This window comes from Cervus canadensis, chromosome 8 (genome assembly GCF_019320065.1).
Source record: "Cervus canadensis isolate Bull #8, Minnesota chromosome 8, ASM1932006v1, whole genome shotgun sequence".
Lineage (NCBI taxonomy): Eukaryota > Metazoa > Chordata > Mammalia > Artiodactyla > Cervidae > Cervus > Cervus canadensis.
Window position 1 is genome coordinate 33136095 of NC_057393.1, and position 23181 is coordinate 33159275.

The 23181-nt window shown below is 37.8% G+C and overlaps 1 protein-coding gene across 1 annotated transcript in view; it reads right to left on the reverse strand.

Moving 5' to 3' along the window:
• Positions 1 to 23181, reverse strand: part of CC2D2B (coiled-coil and C2 domain containing 2B) — a 96653-nt gene that overhangs the window by 17257 nt on the left and 56215 nt on the right. Inside the window, exons 22-30 of the mRNA XM_043475855.1 lie at positions 21091 to 21182; positions 17722 to 17892; positions 16178 to 16274; positions 15270 to 15379; positions 11111 to 11207; positions 6874 to 6972; positions 5489 to 5671; positions 5149 to 5346; positions 3329 to 3418 (exon numbers count right to left, since the gene is read on the reverse strand). Coding sequence (XP_043331790.1) covers positions 3329 to 3418; positions 5149 to 5346; positions 5489 to 5671; positions 6874 to 6972; positions 11111 to 11207; positions 15270 to 15379; positions 16178 to 16274; positions 17722 to 17892; positions 21091 to 21182 — 1137 coding nt within the window. The remainder of the gene's footprint in view (positions 1 to 3328; positions 3419 to 5148; positions 5347 to 5488; positions 5672 to 6873; positions 6973 to 11110; positions 11208 to 15269; positions 15380 to 16177; positions 16275 to 17721; positions 17893 to 21090; positions 21183 to 23181) is intronic.

Sequence of the window (23181 nt, forward strand, 5' to 3'; positions counted from 1 at the left end):
AGGTCACTAAGATGACTGCAAAGCCTAAAACTCTGACACACTTTTCCTGTTAAAACATTAGGGCATTAGAAAGATAGAACATTAGCCTGGAACATAAGGATACTGGGTGATCCAATAATTTTATCATCCAAAATGAGGCAGATTTTTTGGGGGGGACAAATATCCTGGGAAAACAGGGCTGAGCACCAAAGAATAAATGCTTTTGAACTGTGGTGTTGGAGAAGACTCTTGAGAGTCCCTTGGACAGCAAGGAGATCAAACCAGTCCATCCTAAAGGAAATCAACCCTGAATATTCATTGGAAGGACTGATTCTAAAGCTGAAACTTCAATACTTTGGCCACCTGATGCGAAGAGCTGACTCATTTTCCCTGATGCGGGGAAAGATTGAAGGTAGGAGGAGAAGGGGACAAAAGAGGATGAGGTGGTTGGATGGCATCACTGACTCAATGGACGTGAGTTAAGGCAAACTCCAGGAGATGGTGATGGACAGGGAAGCCTGGCGTGCTGCAACTCTTTGGTCACAAAGAATTGAACATGACTCAGTGACTGAATAATAAAATTGGCTAATATTTTAAGGAACTTCATCTGAAAGGAAATCACACCTGTTTTTGGAGGAAAGGATCCTTTGGTCAATGGAGTCACTCTCTGCCCTGTACCAATATAGTGCTCTCAACTTAGAAGAAGAGATCTGAGTTGGAGCCCAATCAAGAAAAGTGATGGAAACTTCCTTAGCCGAAAGACCTGAACAGCAGGGGTGGGTGTAACCAAATGCAGAGTGCCTAGTAAGGCAGTTGTAGCAGGACAGAAAAAGCACAGCAGAGGTGGCAGACCAGTGGCTTATGATTTAGCTCCAGTCTATAGGTGTGTTTTGCTTGACCCCAAAATGCTTTTAAAAATTGGAAGATCATACATACAACTCTGGATTTCTGGATTCTCTTGAAGAATCAAAGGATCTAACAAAATACATGGGCCCAAATGTTCATATGGCAATAATGTGTTGCTGCTGAGTAGCAGCTGTACCATGCAGACTCGGCTGCACCACTTAGGCTGGACACATGCTTCCACTTCATTTGTCCCAGAGAAAGGGCTGTGGTGGCCAGGGAGCTTGGGGAGGGGGAGCTCAGGAGCTCTCAGAGTGACTGACTATTTACCAGTCAGTCCGGAAGTGTTTCAATGGTTTAACAACAGATGTGGCCACATCAGTACACACTGGCTGGATGTGATGGTGAGGGATAGAGGTTAGGAAGAATGGTTCTGAAAGATACACGTGATGAACAGGAGAATGAAGAGCAGAACATGAGTAGTCTTCAATATCAGACCAAGGAGGATCCCCTGACAGCATCTCATAAGAGAAGGAGGGAATGAATGAGAGTAGGTAACTAACATTGGAAAAGACTCTGAAGCTGGGAAAGACGGAAGGCAAAAAGAGAAGACAGCGACAGAGGATGAGGTAGTTAGATAGCATGATAGCATCACAGCTCAAAAGACATGAATCTGAGCAAACTCAGGAGATAGTGAAGGACAGAGACACCTGGCTGCCGCAGCCCAGGGGGTTACAAAGAGTCGGACACGACTTAGCGACTGAACAACCACAACAACGTAACTAACATACTGTGTTTCAGCTGCCTATCCTGTCAAAATCCCTGTATGACACAGATGAGGAAAGTGAGGTCCCATGGAGCTGAATAACTTAAGTCACACAGCTACCAGGTGGTTGAAGTAGGATTTGAACAAAGGTTTGTTCAAAGACTGTATGTTGGGTAGAGGAAATAACTCCTGCGACGATTTAATCAGTCATTCACTCAGGGACATCCCAAGTCCAGAGTTCACGGCAATGGGAGACACCAGCCAAGAGGAAGTCTGTGCCGGTGGGGACCTGTTGATTATGAGTACCGTTTGGCTTGGAGGGCACTTGGAAGCACTGGTATTTGCCAGAATGGTTATTTTCACAGTTATTTTTAGCTACTTTAGAGGCTATCTTTTCAATGTTCTGCAGGATTGTAACACATTCTGATTAGTCTGAAGAGTCTCAGAAGAGTCTAGAGTTAACAGACACCTCTGAGTTTTACCGGATTTGAGTCACTGGGTCCAAACCACGGCTGGTGGTCCTCTCACTTTCATTTAGCAGAAGGCAGGGTAACTGACCTAATAAATTAGTCCTGTGCTCTCTAAATCCACTTCAGCTCAAATCCAGCTTCTCAACACTCTCAGTTCAGTTCAGGTCAGTTGCTCAGTCGTGTCTGACTCTTTGCGACCCCGTGAATCGCAGCACGCCAGGCCTCCCTGTCCATCACCAACTCCCAGAGTTTACTCAAGCTCATGTCCATTGAGTCGCTGATGCCATCCAGCCATCTCATCCTCTGCCATCCCCTTCTCCTCCCACCCCCGATCCCTCCAAGCATCAGGGTCTTTTCCAATGAGTCAACTCTTCGCATCAGGTGGCCAAAGTATTTGAGTTTCAGCTTCAACATCAGTCCCTCCAATGAACACCCAGGACTGATCTCCTTTAGGATGGACTGGATGGATCTCCTTGCAGTCCAAGGGACTCTCAAGAGTCTTCTCCAACACCACAGTTCAAAAGCATCAATTCTTCAGTCCTCAGTTTTCTTCACCATCCAACTCTCACATCCATACATGACTACTGGAAAAACCAGTTTAGCCTTGACTAAACATTCTAGATAAGTGCAAATTTGCCTTTTCATTCAAGAAGATTAAACTTGGGATGTATATGTATAGTGTGTGGGTATAGGGCCAGTGTATAATCAACTAAATATAATTTAAGGTGAAATGGAAAAAGTGTTCTAATTAGGATTGCCAGATTTTTGGGGGGAGGGATGGGATGCCTGAAGCAATTTAAATTTCAAATAAATAGTTTTTAGTTCAAATATATCCCAAATATTGCATGGCAACAAGTCTAAAGACAATTTTAATCCAAGTGCCAAGGAAGCCCTTCATTCAGATATGGGAAAACTGGGGAAGGCTTCTGGGAAGTGGTGGTATTTCCCCTAGACTTCAGGGTCTAACCACCTCTACAGTGAACAAGGCATATTTCATATTTCTCTCTGGAGAATGTCATAATATTGTACTCCTGGAATTCCTGCTGAATCTGAATATTATGAGCTACTTAAAGAGTTGAACAAGATTTTTGGTCTTTAAGAATTATTTCTATGGGTTGTTATAGAGCTGAATGAAAACAGTGTATTAAATTATCAAATGTCTTCAAATTGCATAAGGAAAGCTACTACATAAGTGCATAATATTTTTGAAATGTTTCTTTAAAAGAAAAGCAAACATTATACATTTAAATTGTAAATTGTAATTGGTTACCTCTGATGTCATCCATATATTAAAACCATCATTTTCATCCAGTGCATCAGGCATAACAGGAATCAAAGATACAAAGTGAGCAACAAGGTCCTAAAATAATATTAACTAAGATTTATTAAGAGCATACTATATGCCCATCACCAAGCACAGTGCTTTACATGCATTATCACCAAATTTAGTATATCCTACAAGCCTTTGAAATACACACTATTATTAATTTTATTTTACAAAAGAAGAAACAAGCTTAGAGTGCTAAGATAACCTGCCCATTCTAACTCACACACTAACACACTAACATAATATATGGGTTACACACTAACACAACATATGGGTCTCTGGGAATAAGCTCGTTAGCATGACTCCAGACCATGGGTATTAATCACTACATTTTACTGTAATAAATTAAAAATTTAAATGTGATACATTACATGTATACTTTAAAATACAACTGTTTAAGAAAATTGAAAAAAAGGTGTAGAAGATAGCAAAAGTTTGATTTTCTTTGAGGTTCAAAATCCATCAGAATTATTTTTATTAATAAAATCCAGTTATAAGTTACTGCAGCAAGAAGATACTGGTGCAGCCTATTTGTACAAACAACAGAACTTCTGTTGTGGATTGCTACCCCTATAGGGCTGGAGATAAGGACTCAGATTAGAGTTAACACAGAAAGTTCACCAACATTTTCACTGATTTACAGTAGCTGCCATATATGCACTACTATGACCTCCTACACTAATCATGTTTCTGACTTCATGCAGTTAATTAAACATGGCTCACAATTCCCGACAAGCTAAAGAGCTAGGATTTAGACTTCTTTTTTAAAAAGACAAAGATTGTCTTTAAAAGAAATCTGAGAGCATTATTATCTCCTTGGACTTTTGGTATCAGGAAACAGGCAAGAAGAAACCCAAAAGCAGAGTGTAGTAAAATGTGATCTAGATTAGGACTTTTGGTTTTAGCTTAAAGAATTCAGGTTTGAGCTTCATACTGGAAGAATAATATAAGTATTCTAAGGAGAGTCAATTGAGTCAATCAGGCCTGAAGAAATAAAAGGTATAAGTGATTTTTCACAGGTGTCCTTTAATCAAAGCTTTTTTTTTCCTTAAAGGGGAGACTAGATTTCTGATTTCACATTTTCCTTTCTCAAAGTGGAAGAAGCTATCTCCTCTTCTGAGTTCATAATGAATGCCTGTACATGTCTCTTTTGTCAGCTGGTAAATAATAGATATGCATAAAGCCACATAAGGTGAGAAGTGTTATGTTGGCAGTTTATAGAGCAAAAGATAAGATAGATAAAAGATAAAGAGAGCAAAAGCCTCTTTACAACAAGAAGCAATCCTTAGAAGGACACCATCTCTTTAGAAATACAACTTTCAATTCTGCCTGAAAATCAAAGGAATCTTTCTGTGTCACTTTTCAAAGTCTGACAGAAAGATTACGAAGTTGGTATGGTCACATGAAGTGATGTGGCAACAGTGACTTTCAGTACAAGTGGGCAGAGTGAAGGGCAACAGGAGGAAATGTTTTCTTCCACCATACACTCAGGAGCACACATTGCAACACAGATGGTATCTCTCTCAGGAAACTGTCTCTGAAGATAAAGCAATTTTAATAAGAAAGTTTTACTCAAAGTTAATGTTAAAAAGTAAACCAATTAAATATAAATTGAGAGTGATCAAAATGTTCTAAAATTTACTGTGGTGATGGCTGCACAACTTGGTGTATATATTAAAAACCACTGAATTATATACTTTAGAAGGGCAAAATATATGGTATGTGAATATCTCAATAAAGTTACTATCATAAATATCACTTACAAGTGTCGCATTCGAATAATGAAGAAACATATCCAGGAGTTGTTGAGGTGGATTCAATGCCTTGATGTATCTTATTACTAAGATCTGTATCCCTTCATCATTAAAAACAGTAGTGATGATTCTTCGTTTAGGAAATAATGCCTTACAATTCTTTGTAAAAATCCATGCTCTCTCCAAAACATCTATTTGATCTGAAAACTAGAATCAAGTTTAAAATATTTCAACTTGCTACCATATTGTTCCCACAGGAAAATATCAAGAACCAACATTCATTTTTGTCAACTTTGAAATTAACACTCCTTTGATAGTATATCTGAAAATAATTCAGTGGAAAGCCTACCTTGTCTAGTTCTGGACTACAGGTGGCATATGATATTTGAGGTTCAATAGTAGCAAAAATATTTAAGAAGGTACATTCTTTTAAATTCTGTCCATTATAATCTTCTTTAGGAGACACATAAGTCTTACTCCAAGTATACCCAAGCAAAACAGGTGGAATATTTACTTGAAATGTCCCACTAATCTGAAAGAGTATATGAACAGAATGGATTCTGCATGATGAAAATAAACATCAGTCAAAGATAGCTCAGTTCAGTCTTCTCCATTGCAGGAAATAGGCTTGCATGGGTTCATGCTGATTTGACTAATAGGGACTTGCAAAGAATGACAAAGTTTTTCATGATGATCTGCTTACAAGCAACCTTGACACCCTGGGTCCCTCTCTAACATGTAGTATGTGGAAAAGGCAGAAGTAAGAAAGGGATGAAATGAGGAAGCAAGTTAATGTACCAAAGTGATAGAAACTCTTAGAGAATCGAATTTAAGCTCAGAGAAAAATGCTAAAAGACCATGTTACATTTTGCACTGGTCCTGGAAAGAGAAAAAAAATGGAACAGAAGGAGAGATGACCCGAAGTCCACTGGAGGAGGGACCATGTGTGTGTGTGTGTGTGTGTGTATGTAGATAACTTAAAATAATAACTACTACTACTACTAATATAACTAATATTAATAGTTATTGAGCACCTACTATGTATAAGGCATTCTTCCAAGTGCTTGACATAGATCACATTATTCAATGAGGTAAACACCACTAATCTCCATTTTATAGATAAGGAAATGAGCTCAGAGCATGTGAGGAATTTGTGACAGGTCACACAACCCATGAGTAGTCCAGCCAGGATGACAATGCAGATGAGTCTGCCTTTGAAGCTCACCTTCTTAACTACTTCTCTATCCTAGCATCTGGCCTGAGACTGAGAAGTAACTGCAGGGATTTGTAACAGGAAGCCCTATACCTCCAACAATTTAAAATCTCCATTGCTCTTTATTTGCAGCACTTGTATTTGTAACGTGCTCCCTCATGACATGCTGTGATTGCATAGAATCATGCAACCCATGGTTAGGAAGCAATGTCATTATTCAGAAAATGTATGAATCTTGAATTATGTAACTATTATAAACACATATGAATGTTGCTTTAAGACCTATGGTTAGCTGTCCTTTTCTTCATCAATGAACACTAAAAATATATGAAATAAATTTGTGGGTATCTCCTAGAGACGGCTAAAATCTTCAAATACTCCAACACCTAAGAGGCACTTGCATACAGGATCATTTCAACTGACTTAACCTGCCAATCAAAATCTGACTCAAAGACAACAGTAAGTGTTTCTATTAGCCAGAGACAAAAATTTAGAGTTAGCAAAGAATCATTTTCTGTTACCTCAGATTGTTGTAGGAGAGCAGAGAAAGGGAAGACAATGGATCCAAGCCAATTCTTTCTTACATATGAATGACCACTGCAGCTCCTGAAAGAGTGATCCTATTAAAAATAAATAAGTTTTCTATTACTATTCTACATCATGTGATGAATAATTTCACACAAACTTGCAGGTAAGTATAATAAATTCTCTTTCATTTTAAAAAGAAACCAAAGAGTAAATAGAAAAGTTTTTTCTCACTTTCAAAAATTTCTTTAAAATTGACTATTTAAAGCAATAATAATGACCTGTTGCAGGGTTTATGACATATGTAAAAGCAAAATATATGACAAAATAACACTAACACAAAGCATAGGAGTAGAAATGGAAGTGTAATAATATCCTGTTCTTACACTGTATGTGGAGTGGCATAATATTACAGACTGTGATAAGCACAATAATATATAATAAAGCCTAGGGCAACAATTATGAAATAAAAGAAGTACAGCTAATAAGCCAATAGTGAAAATAAAGTAGAATCATAAAAGTACTCTATTAATCCAGAAAAAGGAAGCAAAAAAGAACAAAAAACAGATTGGACAAGCAGGAAGCAAACAGGAAGATGGAACCCACCCAAGTCAGTAATTATGCAAAACATAAATACCCATTTATTAAAAGATAGAGATTGTTACAACTGAATAAAAAAGGAAGACCCAACTATACACTGTCTAAAGTAAACTCATTTTACATATAAAGACACAGGTTAAAAGAAAAGAAGAAAAGAAAGAAAAAGATACACCATACATACAAACACCAATGAAAAGAAAGCTGAAATGACTATATTTATAACATACAAAGTAGATTTAAGAATTAAGAAATGTAACCAGGGATAAAGAGGAATATTACATAATAATAGAGGAATCAATTCATGAAGAAGGAACATAATCCTAACAGTGTGTGTGTGTGTGCTGAGCTGCTTCGGTCATGTCTGACTCTGTGTGACCCAATGGACTGTAGCCTGCCAGGCCCCTGTGTCCGTGAGGATTCTCCAGGCAAGAACAGTGCAGTGGGTTACTATGCCCTCCTCCAGGGGATCTTCCCTACCAAGGGATGGAACTTGAGTCTCTTATGTCTCCTGCATTAGCAGGCAGGTTCTTTACCCCTAGCACCACCTGGGAAGCCCTGTAATTCTAATAAAGAGTTATAAAAACAGAGCTACAAAACATGACACCAAGAGCAATTCATTAAAAATGCTGAACATCATTGTGTGTTGTTAGTTGCTCAATCGTGTTTGACTGTGACTCCTTTGTTTATGGAATTTTCCAGGCAAGAATACTAGAATGGGTCCCCATTCCCTTCTCAAGGGGATCTCCCCAACCCAGGGATCAAACCCAGGTCTCCTGCATTGCAGGCAGATTCTTTACCATCTGAACCACCAGGGAAGCCATCCAACATCATTAGTCATTAGGAAATGCAAATTAAAACTACAATGAGATACAACCACAGGCTTGTTAGAATGGCTAAAATTTTGAAGTCTTACTACATGCTTGTAAGAATGTGAAAGAACTAGAAGTCTCATACAGTGCTGGTGGAAACAAAACGGTACAATCACTTTGAAAAAACAATTTGTTTCTCAAATGTCCACTTACCATATGATCCAGTCATTTCACTCCTATGTATTTACTCCCCCCAAAATTAAAGCATTTGTATATAAGATTTCTACACAAATCCTCATGGTAGTTTTATTTATAATATCCCCTCCACCCCCGCCAAAGAAAATCCACCTGTCCATCAACAGGTGAATATTTAAACATACAATACAATGTGTGTTTTCAACAGACTACGACTATACAATAAAAAGTAATGAACTATTTGATAAATAACATAGACAAATCTAAAAATAATTTTTTTTACCCCTGAATGAAAGCTGCCAGGCCAAGGAAAAAAGAGTGAAAACTGTATGGTACCATTTCTATAAAATTCCAGAAAATATAAAGTATAGTTACTGAAAGCAGATGAATCGTTTCCTGGGGTGGGAGGAAGGAAAGGAAGGATGGAGGTATTCTAACAGGACAGAGGAAAAACTTTGAGAGTGATGCATATATTCATTGTCTTGACTTTGATAATGGTTTCATGTGTATATATACATATATGTCAAAATTTGTCAAAATACACACTTTATGTGCAGCTTACTGTATGCCAACTACTCCTCAATAATACTATTTTTAAAAATTAGAGAAAGCATGTGTAGTGGGATATTGGGCAAAAAAGGATTTGGCATTTACCACCAACACCACTAACCCCACTGGCATTTACTCTGTAATTCACTTCACTTTTAGTCATTTACGTTTTTCATCTCATCAGCCAAAGCGCTGAGATAGGGGGAATATGGGAAAGGTGTTAGAGAATAGTTCTTGGGATAGGCATGTTGCTTGTTTGAGTTAAGACTGGCATAGGCAACAAACTGCTCCATGGTACTAGTATATACTTATATCCACTGATTTTTACTTGTAATTAGGGACAATGAGGGCAGTTGGGTTGAGTTCAGGAATCAAGAAGAACTGAAAGGACAATGAAGACATGGAAAGGGTTGGTGCACGCTGAACCCCACTGGGTCCCTCGTCCTTGGTTTGGCCCCTGATGATTAGGGTCAGTGGCTGGAGAAGCTCTTCTACTGTGAGATTTTGTATACAAACACTATTGCTTTATAGTCTAGATACACAATATGTGGTATGGATTTAGAGAAAATAGGCCCGTTCTGCTCATGCTTGTACAGAATCCAGTGCCTCTTGAGTATTCTGAAGTTTGATAGCTTTGGGCTCAAGAATAACTGGGGGGATAACACCCTTGGCACAGATGGTGGCATCATAATCGGGGCAATGTCAACAGTGGTGGTGGTGAGATTCTTTTACGTGGCTTTGAGAGCTTTGGGGGCTGAGGCAAAAGAACACACATACTGACGACTATAGCTAACAGTCATGTCTAAGCACATATATGAGGACTCCTCGGAGGCTTCCAGAAAATTTTGCCAGGGACTGGTGGAGGTTTTGTGAGTAGAAGGTATAATAAGAATAAGATCTTAAATTATTTATATTAATGTGATTTCTTTTAAATCCATAAACTCAAAATTTCTGTTAATATTAAAGTTATACACTATTAACCTGGGCTGAAGTAAGGAGCTAGGAAAAAAGAAGGGAGATAAAAAGGACAATTCATTGTGGTTTTCCCCATATACCATCTTGCTTTCTGCTTCATTTTATGCTTTTCCATCAACCACCTTTCCCTTGCTGCTATAATTATGGATCATGTTGGCTTACTGCCAAGAAATAATGGCATCAGTTAGATAGCATCACCAGCTCAATGGACATGAATCTGAACAAACTCTGGGAAATAGCGAAGGACAGGGGAGCCTGGTGTTCCGGAGTCCATGGGGTCACAAAGAGTCCGACACAACTTATTGACTGAACAACCACCACAACAAAGGTTAACCTGGGCCATTTCTTAACTAAGAAAATTTATCAAATGGTCCTCTTGCAGACAGTCCAGTTTAGAAATGTAAAAACCTTGCAAAAGAAAATGCAATATATTCTGGCTCCCATTTTAATCTGATCTGTTTTCTTCTAAGAACAACAAATGCCAGGGAGTTCAGGGTCATAATAGACAATATTGAGATTCTGGTGATCACATGCCAACTGGGAAACATGGTATTCAGTTTCTAAGCCCTGGGTGTGTTGCTGCTGTTTACTTGAATCTGGGGAAGGGCTGAAGTTTGAAAAAAGCTACCAGTACCCCTGATTCCTGTCTTAAGTTTATAGCCACTGCTTTTGAGATCTTCCTACATCTCAGTAAACAATGTAAAGCACCTTAATGTACATACTTTTACCACAGTATATACATTAAGTATATATCATAGTATATACCACAGCAAATGTGTTTAGTGCAGCAAACCTTGAAAATATGCTAAAGCTTGGCTACCAGGAAGTTCACATGTAGATATAATGTTCAATTGCAGAAACCTAGTTTCCCCAAATTCTTGGTATATTTATCCCTCCTCTTCCTATGTGTGGTTTATGATCTCTGTTATTTTTGAACTGACTTGTCACATGTCTGATTTTATTTCATGTTGCTCCATATCCTTTTTAGACAATATTGTAAATAGACACTGCATCTAAAAGCAAATTAACAAATATGTTCACAGACTTCATTCAGTCTGAACCTAGAATTATTTCAACCTTGATTATTATAATTATTCTACTTTACCTCATGCTTTTCAATAATCATTTCATCAAAAATGTTGATATATATATTATCTTTTATTTTAGATAAACTTGAGAAGTTACAATCATGTCCTGGTAAGCTGTAAATAAGAAAACATATTCAGATGTTTAATTATTTTATAAAATCATTATTCATAAAGGACTATAAAATTACCTGTTATTTTCTTTTATAAAGTGTAAGCTAAGAAAAGCTATGTGTTAAAAAAAAAAAAAAAAAGAAAAGCTATGTGTTTTCAAGATGACTGTTATCTTTCATTAGACTCAGTATCAAAAAATCTACAGACAATAAATCCTGGAAAGGATGTAGAGAAAAAGGAATCCTCCTACACTGTTGGTGGGAATGTAAATTGGTATAGCCACTATGGAGAACGGCATGGAGGTTCCTTAAAAATCTAAAAATAGATTTTCCATCTGACCTGGCAATCCCACTTATGGGCACATACCCAGGTGTGTGCACACGCTAAATTTCTTCAGTCATGTCCAACTCTTTTCGACCCTATGGAATATAACCCACCAAGCTCCTCTGTTCATGAGATTCTCCAGGCAAGAATACTGGAGTGAGTATCAATTCAGTTTAGTTCAGTTGTGTCTGACTCTTTGCGACCCCATGGCCTGCAGCACACCAGGCCTCCCTGTCCATCACCAACTCCTGAAGCCTACTCAAACTCATGTCTATTGCGTTGGTGATGCCATCCAATCATCTCATCCTCTGTCATCCCCTTCTCCTCCTGCCTTCAATCTTTCCCAGCATCAAGGTCTTTTCCAATGAGTCGGTTCTTCGCATCAGGTGACCAAAGTATTGAGCTTCAGCTTCATCATCAGTCTTTCCAATGAATATTCAGGATTGATTTCCTTTAGGATGGACTGGTTGGCTCTCTTTGCTGTCCAAGGGACTCTCAAGAGTCTTCTCCAACACTATAGTTCAAAAGCATCAATTCTTTGGCACTCAACTTTCTTTATAGTCCAATGCTCTCATCCATACCTGACTATTGGAAAAACCACAGCCTTGACTAGACGGACCTTTGTTGGCAAAGTAATGTCTCTCCTTTTTAATATGCTGTCTAGGTTGGTCATAACTTTCCTTCCAAGGAGTAAGCGGCTTTTAATTTCATGGCTATGGTCACCATCTGCAGTGGTTGTGGAGCCCCCCAAAATAAAATCTCTCACCATTTCCATTGTTTCCTCATCTATTTGCCATGAAGTGATGGGACCAGATGCCATGATCTTTGTTTTCTGAATGTTGAGTTTTAAGCAAACTTTTTCACTCTCCTCTATCACTTTCATCAAGAGGCTCTTTAGTTCTTCTTCGCTTTCTGCCATAAGGGTGGTGTCTGCGTATCTGAGGTTATTGGTATTTCTCCCAGCAATCTTGATTTCAACTTGTGCTTCATCCAGCCCAGCATTTTGCATGATGTACTCTGCATATAAGTTAAATAAGCCAGGTGACAATATGCAGCCTTGATGGACTCCTTTCCCTATTTGGAACTAGTCTGTTGTTCCATGTCCAGTTCTAACTGTTGCTTCTTGACCTACATACAGATTTCTCAGGAGGCAGGTAAGGTGGTCTGGTATTCCCATGTCTTGAAGAATTTTCCAGTTTGTTGTAATTCACACAGTCAAAGGCTTTGGCATAGTCAATAAAGCAAAACTAGATGTTTTTCTGGAACTCTCTTGCTTTTTCGATGATCCAGCAGATGTTGGCAATTTGATCTCTGCTTCCTCTGCCTTTTCTAAATCCAGCTTGAACATCTAGAAGTTCATGGTTCACGTACAGCTGAAGCCTAGCTTGGAGAATTTTGAGCATTACTTTGCTAGCGTGTGAGATGAGTGCAATTGTGTGGTAGTTTGAGCATTCTTTGGCATTGCTTTACTTTGGGATTGGAATGAAAACTGGCCTTTTTCAGTCCTATGGCCACTGCTGAGTTTTCCAGATTTGCTAGCATATTGTGTGCAGCACTTTCATAGCATCGTCTTTTAGGATCTGAAATAACTCAACTGGAATTTCATTACCTCCACTAGCTTTGTTCATAGTGATGCTTCCTAAGGCCCACTTGACTTCGCATTCCAGGATGTCTATCTCTAGGTGAGTGATCACACCATCGTGGTTATCTGAGTCATGAAGATCTTTTTTGTATAGTTCTTTGTGTATTGTTTCCACCTCTTCTTAATATCTTCTGCTTCTGTTAGGGCCATACCATTTCTGTCCTTTATTGTGCTCATCTTTGCATGAAATGTTCCCTTGGTATCTCGAATTTTCTTGAAGAGATCTCTAGTCTTTCCCATTCTGTTGTTTTCCTCTATTTCTTTGCATTGATTACTGAGGGAGGTTTTCTTATCTTTCCTTGCTATTCTTGTCAAAACCCATAGAACATACAAGGCTTCCCAGGTGGCATTAGTGGTAAAAAATCTACCTGTACTGCAGGAGATGTGGGAGGTGCAGGTTCGACCCCTGGGTCAGGAAGATCCCCTGAAGGCGGGCATGGCAAGTCACTCCAGTATTCTTGCCTGGAGAAATCCCATGGACAGAGGAGCCTGGTGGGCTATGGTCCACAGGGTCACAAACAGGTGGACATGACTGAAGCAACTGAGTACACACGCATAGAATGTACAACACAGAGAATGGATTCTAATGTAAACTGTGGACTTTGTCTCATAATATGTCACCACTGGTCTGTCTCATTAGAAATGTACCACACTGCCACTTAGGGAAGCTCTGTGTGTGTGTGCGTGTGTTGAAGGGAGAGGATATGTAAGAATTCTGCTTTCTGCTCAATTTTACTAGGAACCTAAACTCTCTAAAAATGATAAAATCTATCAATTTGTTTAGAATGGAAGAAAAAGAAACTCAATTTCATTAGAAATCCAGGAATGTAAATTAAATCACAGTAAGAATATCACTTAAGATCCACCATATTAGAAAAATTAATTTTAAAAATTAAATATTATTGAAGATGTGGCACAATAGGAACTTTTATACTGAGAGTGTATATTGGCACAATCACTTTGGGAAAAAAATTGACATTACGTAGTAAAGTTGAAGCAATTCCACTCCTGGATATGGATCCTGGAGCAGAGGGTCTCAAAGTGTCTCCTGACTAGTAGCATCAGTAACACCTGGAACTTGTTAGAAATGAAATTATGGTATCAGGCCTACTCTAGAGTTACTGAATTAGAAACTATGGAGTTGGGCCCAGCAATTTGTTTAAAGAAGCCACACAGGTGATTTCAGTGCACAAAATAGCTTGAGAACTACCGTCTTAAAAAGAAACTCTTAGATGTGTGCTCCAGATAACAAGTACAACAATGTTCAGAGCAACACTATTCATAATAGCAAAACACTAAAACCAGGCAAATGTGCATCAACAGGATAAAAAATAAATAAATTATGGCATTTTAACACAGTGGAATACTATAACAAAGTGAAAATGAAGGAAGGAATAATTATGAACATGGATAAATCTCTCAAAATAATGAAGAGTAAAGAAACAGGTTGCAAAAGATAATTCAATTTATATAAAGTTGTAAAGCATCCATAAATAAATAAAACATAGCTAGGGATGAATATCTATGATTTAAAATCATAAAGAAAGAGAGGGAAGGATAAACACAATGGTAACATGGTTGTTATCTCTGGGGAAAGAGGAAGGGGATACAGTTGGGTATTGGCATAGCAGAGCCTTCAAAGTTACTGGCAACACTCCATTTTTAAAGCTAAATGGTAGATACACAAATATTCATTTTCCCTCAGAACTTATATTTACATATATACTATATAGGGGCTTCCCTGCTTACTCAGTGATCAAGAATCCGCCTGCAGTGCAGGAACCACAGGAGACATGGGTTCAATTCTTGAGTCAGGAAGAGCCCCTGGAGGAAGGCAGGGCAACCCATTCCAGTATTCTTGCCTAAAGAATCCCCCGGACAGAGAAGCCTGGTGGGCTACAGTTCACAGGGTCACAAAGAGTCAGACATGACTGAAGTGACTTAGCACACACACATACATTATCTATGTAAACACACTTCATAATTAAAAAACTTAAAAATTAAGCCTGTATCAATCATTATTTTCAATAAATGGCTCAAGAAAATAATCCTGTTATTGGTTTATCTTAGAAGCCAAGGAAAAGTGGACTCTAACTTACATAAAATCTACTTTAATTTCTTCATTCCAGCATGGATGAGATCCACTGGCAATGCTGGTTTGGTATACAGTGTGCTGAAAGGAAACTTCCACAAAGGGGTGTACAGTATCCTGAAACACATGATAAACACTGACTAGGTTTTTGTAATATTTTATATAGTTGATAAAAGGTAGAAATTAGCTACTGACTGATAACTAGATGGTTTGGTTTTTCTAGTTTTTCAAACAACCATTATTTATTCATTCACTCATTCAATTAAGATTTCATCCTATTTAATATCAGGTATGATCTTGCTAGGATTCAAAAATACATGGACGTCATTAAGGATTTTTATCTTAAGTCTGTCAGGAGAAAACAAACAGTTAAGCAAATAATGGCAATGAAACATAAGAAATATATTCAGGATATAATAGTTACTCAGGAGAGAGAATGATTAAACTTTTGGGGGTGAGGACAAAGAGAACTTCACATAGAACACATTGCATGGGCTTGAGCTTCGAAACATTAAATAGTAGTTCATGTGGCCAGTAAGACATGAACACGAAGTATGGTGGCCATTCCAGGCAAAGGAAAGGGCAAGAATGGAGGACTTCTAGAATGTAGTAGTGTGATATGAGACCGCTGTGGGGTGGAGAGAAATGTGGCTGACTGATTGTAGATAAGAACCAGATAAATACAGATTTTGGTAGACTTTCTAAGGAGCTTGCATTTTATTCCATAGACCCTGAGGGCAGGGTAGTAGAGAATGAAATGATTAGAATTACATTTTGTAAACAGCACCATCACTGTGTTATGGAGAGTAAACTAGAAGCCCAAGAAATTAGCGATGGATGGTCCAGTTAAGGGCCAGTTTCAATTCAGAGAAAACATGACCAAAACCGCGCTTTAGAGAAGTGTTAAATACTTACCTTATTTAAGATTTCATCTGAGGTTAATGATTTGATTGTTTCTTTATGTCTGAGGTGAGACATGGATGATATTAAATAAGTAGGCATACCCAAGGACCTTCAGGAAAAACAATATAGAGACATACACTTTAATTAATTTCAATATTTGTTTTGGTGCGAATAGCTGTGTTTTTGCTTATGCTTATGTGCTGTGTTGTTGGGTTTCTGCTTATGCTTATGGAGATAGATAAGTTAGTTACCCTGGATCTTACTGTTTGCTTTGGGTCTTCATATTGTAGGTGGTTAGAGATAAATATGTGACAATCACTACTCTGAAAGGGTAGCTCCTCAGTGCTAAGCTATGGATGGGAATCAGTCTGTGGTAAAGTCTTCACTGATCCTCAGCAAAAAGGGGAAAATAGGGTAGGTAATACTTTGAGCTATATTATTCCTATTTTTGGTGTTATAGTATTCTTTCTTTTACAGATTAATTATTGCAGAAAGTGAAAGTCGTTCAGTTGTGTCCAACTCTTTGCAACCCCATGGACTATATAGTCCATGGAATTCTCCAGGCCAGAATACTGGAGTGGGTAGCCTTTCCCTTCTCCAGGGAATCTTCTCAGCTCAGGAATTGAACCCAGGTCTCCCCCATTGCAGGTGGATTCTTTACTTGTTGAGCCACAAGGGAAGCCCAATAAGCCCGATTATTGCAGAAAATGGTAGTAATTTTAAAATGTCCTTATTTCACAAAACAGCTTTGAAATGTGCATTTGTTTTGAGAATATCAAGTGTATCATAAATAAAATCATATTTGCAAAACACAGGCAAAACCTTTAAGAGGTTTTAACTGTAGATTAGTAGCTAGTAAGCAAAATGTTTCTCATAGGTAGAATTCACGGGATAAACATAAAATAAGTAAGCAGAGCACACCTGTGTTAAAAGTAGATAGAGATACTCAGTATTCCTTAGGTACCTGGGTATGAAATATTCACAATATATAAATTATATATGAGATTAAATATATGACACTTGATATTGAGGATATACTAAATATTCAGGATGACTTCTGACCCCACATTTGACCATTTGACCATTCTGACCCTACATATCCTCTGCCCAAGAAACACCAATAAAACACATCATTCTGAGTGCCTGCAAAAGAATGGTAAGATCTGATTTTTATAAGAAGTCACCTAAAATGACAAGTCCAAAATGGAGCCTATTCTCTCCTGTATTCTACTATTCTACTTCCAATACTGTGAGTGGACAGTATAATTGGCAATAGCTGCTTAAGTTTTCAAAATAGGGAATATGGACAGAAGGCATTTATTTAATATAGCACCCAAAAATATACATGTTAAAGATACTTCAGGCATCTCAAACTTCTGCAAACTTTTACTACATAGCAATGACAGTTAAGTTTGACTATTCAAATGAAGATTTCAACTCTCATTCAGCTTTTGTATGTAGAGCATCAATAAAGTGCAAGGTTTTATTAAAAAGACAGTTTAAAAATTTACATTTAAGACATTTTTTGTAACTCCAAAAATTTGCAATTGCCTTACCTATTAACTGTTGTTTTCCTTGTAGGAATATTATAAGCTCTCAGTATTCTGATAAGAATCTTAATATCTCTATCACAGACAGTCTGTGCTGCCACTTTTTTCCTTTCTTTCCTCTGAGGCTTTAACTTTCTTCGTTGTTCAAGAAGCTTACAAACTGCATATGTCAACTGGCTAAAAAGTGGTCAATCAGATTGATATAAAATAACTTAATATTTGAAAGATAACGATTTTTAAAATTTATTATAAATAAGGTCATTATTCTGAACCATGTTCTCTTTACTCTGTAGGGGAGACAGAGTTGTCTTAGACCCAAGAGAATAATTTTTTTCTGAGTGTAGAAGGGATTCTGTGTTTTAAGAGAGCACCTGATTGCTCCATGTTCTTTGGTATATGGTCCAAGAAGAGACAGGGCATGGAGAGGTAATCCCATGAAACATGATGTTATTTCAAAAGATTATTCATTTTTTAGGAATCATTCTCTTGATCATTTTCTACATAGTTCTGAGTAGGAGTTAGTTATAAGTGCTGCAACTCCTGGCAACACAAACCTATATGGAACCTATGTGGAAACACAAAGTTATATGTAATTATAACTTTATGGTCACACTTGTTTTCCTCTAAAGACTGAAAATAAAAACTTCAGACTACCCCACAAAGCTATAGTCATCAAAACAGCATGGCACAGAAAAAAGCATAGTACTGGCACAAAAATAGAAATGCAGATCAATGAAACAGGACAGAAAGCCCAGAAGTAAACACATGTACTTATGGTCAATTAATCTAAGGAGGCAAGACTATATACAATGAAGGAAAGACAGTCTCTTCAATAAATGGTGCTGGGAAAACTGGACAGCTACATGCAAAAAATGATATTAGAACATTCTTTGACATCGTACACAAAAATAAATTCAAAATGGATTGAAGACCTAAATGTAAGACTGTACACTATAAAACTCTTAGAGGAAAACATAGGCAGAACACTCTGACGTAAATTACAGCAACATCTTCTTCAATCCCTCTCTCAGAGTAATGGAAATGGAAAAACAAAAATAAACAAATGAGACCTAATTAAACTCAAAAGTTTTTGCACAGCAGAGGAAACAATAAACTTAAATGAAAAGACAGCTCACAGATTGGGAAAAATATTTGCAAATGATGTGACCAAGGGATTAGTCTCCAAAATTTATAAACAGCTCATGATGCTTAATATCATCCAAGCAAACAACTCCATCAAAAAAGGGGCAGAAGACTTAAACAGATATTTTCACCAAAGAAGACATATAGGTGGCCAAGAGGCACATGAAAAGATGTTCAACATTGCTAATTATTAGAGAAATGCAAATCAAAACTGCAAGAAGATATCACCTCACACCAGTCAAAATGGCTATCATCAAAAAACCCACAAACTATAAACACTGGAGAGGGTAGGAAGAGAAGAGAACCCTCCTACACTGTTGGTGGGAATGTAAATTTGTGAAGCCACTATGGAGAACAGTATGGAGGTTCCTTAAGAAACTAAAAACAAAGCTACCATATCATCCTATAACCTCACTCCTGGGCATGTATGCAGAGAAATATATGGTCTGAAAGGGAACATGCACCCCAGTATTCATCGCAATGTGTTTACAATAGCCAAGACATGGAAGCAGCCTAAACGTCCATATACTGGAGAATGGATTAAGAAGATGTGATACATATATATATTAAGAAATAAGAAATTAAGATTAAGAAATATATATATTAAGATTAAGAAATATATATATATTTTTAATCTATATATGTTTCTTAATATATATATAATGGACTATTACTCAGCTATTGAAAAGAATGAAATAAGACCATTTGTAGCAACATGGATGGACTTAAGAGACTGTCATACTGAGGAAAGTAAGTCAGAGAAAGAAATGTTGGGTAGTATCATTTATATATGGAATCAAAAAAAGATACAAATGAACTTATTTACAAAACAGAAACAGACTCATAGACTTAGAGAACAAACTCATGGTTACCAGCCGGGAAGGGGTTGAGGGGGACAAGGGAGTTTGGGATTGACAGGTACACACTGCTATATTTAAAATGGGTAAACAACAAGGACTCAGTACAAGTGCAGCAAAGGGAACTCTGCTCAATATTCTGTAACAGCCTAATTAGGAAAAGAATTTGAAAAAGAATAGATTCATGTCTGTGTATAACTGAATCACTTTGTTGTACACCTGAAACTAACACAACATTGCTAATCACCTGTACTCCAATATAAAATGAAAAGTTAAAAAATAAGTTTTCACTGTTGACACACACATATCACTGTCAGTTCGGTTCAGTCACTCAGTCATGCCTGACTCTTTGCAACCCCATGGACCGCAGCATGCCAGGCTTACCTGGTCCATCAGCACACACACCACTATCTAAATATACTAAATATGAAATATGAATATGATAAACAATAAATAATATGATAATGTGATACTATGATATGATAAATATGATAATATCATAAATAATATGATAAATAATAAATATGAATATGAAATACTACTATATAGATAACTAATAAGGACCTATGTATAGTACAGGGAACTCTACTAAATACTCTGTAATGGTCTATATGGGAAAAGAATCTAAAAAAGAGTGGATATATGTATATGATTAGCAGATTCACTTTGCTATACAGCAGAAACTAGCACAACATTGTAAATCAACTATACCCCAATAAAATTTTTTAAAAAATAAGCTTTCATTTTAAAACACGTGCTCATAGAGAATTACTTCAAGGTATATTTTAGAATAGAAACCCCTCCCCCAAAATACATCTCAGCATCCTAAGCCAATTAAAACCTTCCTGTTGATACTAAGAACCTGCAAGTGGCCCCAGAGTGGTTTCCCAGATATGTAGCATCACTTGAGTCTCACAGGTAGGACAGTATGAGAATTGAGTTCCTTCAGCAAAAGGCTCCTTCTGCAGCTGCCTGTGGATCTCAGAGTCCTTATATCAGTCCTTGCTGAGGATTCAGTTTTGAAAGGGGGAGATTATAGGCTTAGGGCATGGTGCTACCACCAATGATTTTTCCAGAATCAGTACCAGGATAGGGAGAGCAAAACTAATTTGGGACAAAGGTGTTTTGCTTTCTTTCTTGCCACAAGGAGAGGGTTAAAAACAAAATTACTATACAATTGAAAATATAAATCATACAGATAGGTCCAAAATGGAATTTTAAAATTGTTAAAAATATTTAAACCACTATATTTCATTTTATGCTTTGTAACTGGATTTTGACATTAATATAAAAAGAGAACTTATCTGAAGACTCTGAAGGAACGAGCTTATAGCTTTATATTTCAGACTTAAATAATAATAATTTTAGTATGTACCTTGCAGATACAATTTCTTCATAATCAGCCACAATATCTGATAAGTTAAATTTGCTAACTTTGACAATTCTTCTCATTACCAACCTTCTCATCTACAAAACATATTTTTAAGAAATAAAGAGTTCATATTTTAAGATTAAGAATACACAATGGTACTGGTGTCACTCTTTTGTTAGTCTTACTTTTTGTAAGTTAAGGAATGGGAAGGGGAATTAGATAAGTGAAAGTATGCTTCTGTTTCCTACCATTATCAAAATCATTCCTACACTCTCATTATGACCCTCTCATCTCTTTTTCAACTTAACTCAGAGTATTCACATAGACAGAATTAGTCTTCACCAAAGAAGATGATTACCTGTGAATGTGTTTTTATAGCAGTCACTTGTATTCACACAAATCTTGATCCACAAAGAAATGTCATCACATTTCTGTATGTCCTTTTTTTTTTTAAATTTATTTATTGATTTTACTTTACAACATTGTATTGGTTTTGCCATACACTGACTTGAATCCACCATGGGTGTACATGTGTTCCCCATCCTGAACCCCCCTCCCACCTCCCTCCCCATCCCATCCCTCTGGGTATAATTTACATGTTTCAATGCCATTCTCCCATATCATCCCACCCTCGCCCTCTCCCACAGGATGTCCTTTGAGTTCATCCTACTCTGACCTTAAGTCCTCATTCTGTCTGCTTGGTAAAATATTCAGTGCTTATTCTGACCGTAAGTTCTCATTCTGTCTGCTTGGTAAGATATTCAGTGCTTCAACAAAGCCATTCCCCTAAGCCTGTGCTGCTTACAGAACCCACAGAAATTGGTTTCTCTGAGGACTCTGAAATTCTTTATAGTCTAAGGAAATTCCTCCCTTTCTACTCTAATCCCATCCTTCACATCAGGTGTAGACTTTTAGAAATGAAACCAGGAAGAAGCGTGTCTCAAGGCAAATTTCTGCTTTCTGTCCTGCCACAAATCATCCTGGAGATAATGTAACCTAGAGACTGTGTATATATGCATGTGTGCTAAGTCGCTTCACTTGTGTCTGACTCTTTAAGACCCTATGGACCGTAGCCCACCAGGCTCCTGTGTCCACGGAATTCTCTAGGCAGGAATACTGGAGTGGGTTGACATGCTCTCCTCCACGTGATCTTCCAGACCCAGGGACTGAACCTGCATTTCTTACCTTTCCTGCATTGGCAGAAGGGTTCTTTACCACTAGCACCACCTGGGAAGCCCAACCTACAGACTAATGATCTGCTTAAATTATATAGGAAAATGAGGTGGTAGGAGAATGGGAAAAAGAGAATTCCTAACAATTACTCTGCCATGTATGTGTGTGTGTGTGTGTGTGTGTATGAGAGAGAGAGTGTCTCTTTGTGACCCCATGAGCTCACCAAGCTCCTCTGTCTATGGAATTTCCCAGGCAAGAATACTGGAGTAGTTTGCCATTCCCTTCTCCAGGGGATCTTCCCAACCCAGAGATTGAACCCAGGTCTCCTCCATTGCAGGCAGGTTCTTTCCCGTCTGAGCCACCAGGGAAGCCTGTATGGGCAACAAACTGCTTGCCTTGAAGGTGAACCACATCCCTCTCCCCTCTGATCCCATTATTGTGCTGAGCCCTCCCTCCCTTTCGTTCCTTCTTTCCCTTCTCCCACCCCTTCTCTCATTCTCTCTCTCTCCTTTGCTCCACTGGCAGCACACAGACTGAGCTCCTTGCTGTTCCTGCCACAGGCTACGCATATTCCCTTCTCAGTTTTCACATGTGGTTCCATGAGCCTGCGATGTTCTTCTCCCATGAAAAGAGAGCTCCAAATCCAGCTCCCTCAGTTTTCAGGTCTTTTGTTGGTGTTACCTTCTCAGGGGCTTTCCTTGGTTATCTTATTTAAAATTGTACCCCACAACCCAACACACACACACACACACATGCTCTTTTCCAACTTTACTTGTTAGAGCACATATCACAATCTAATACACTAATATTTTGTTCATTATCTGACTTCTCCCACTAGAATGACTAGGAGGTCAAGGATTTTAGTCTCTTTTGTTTATTGCTGTAATTCCAATCTCTAGTACAATTCTTGATTAAGAGCAG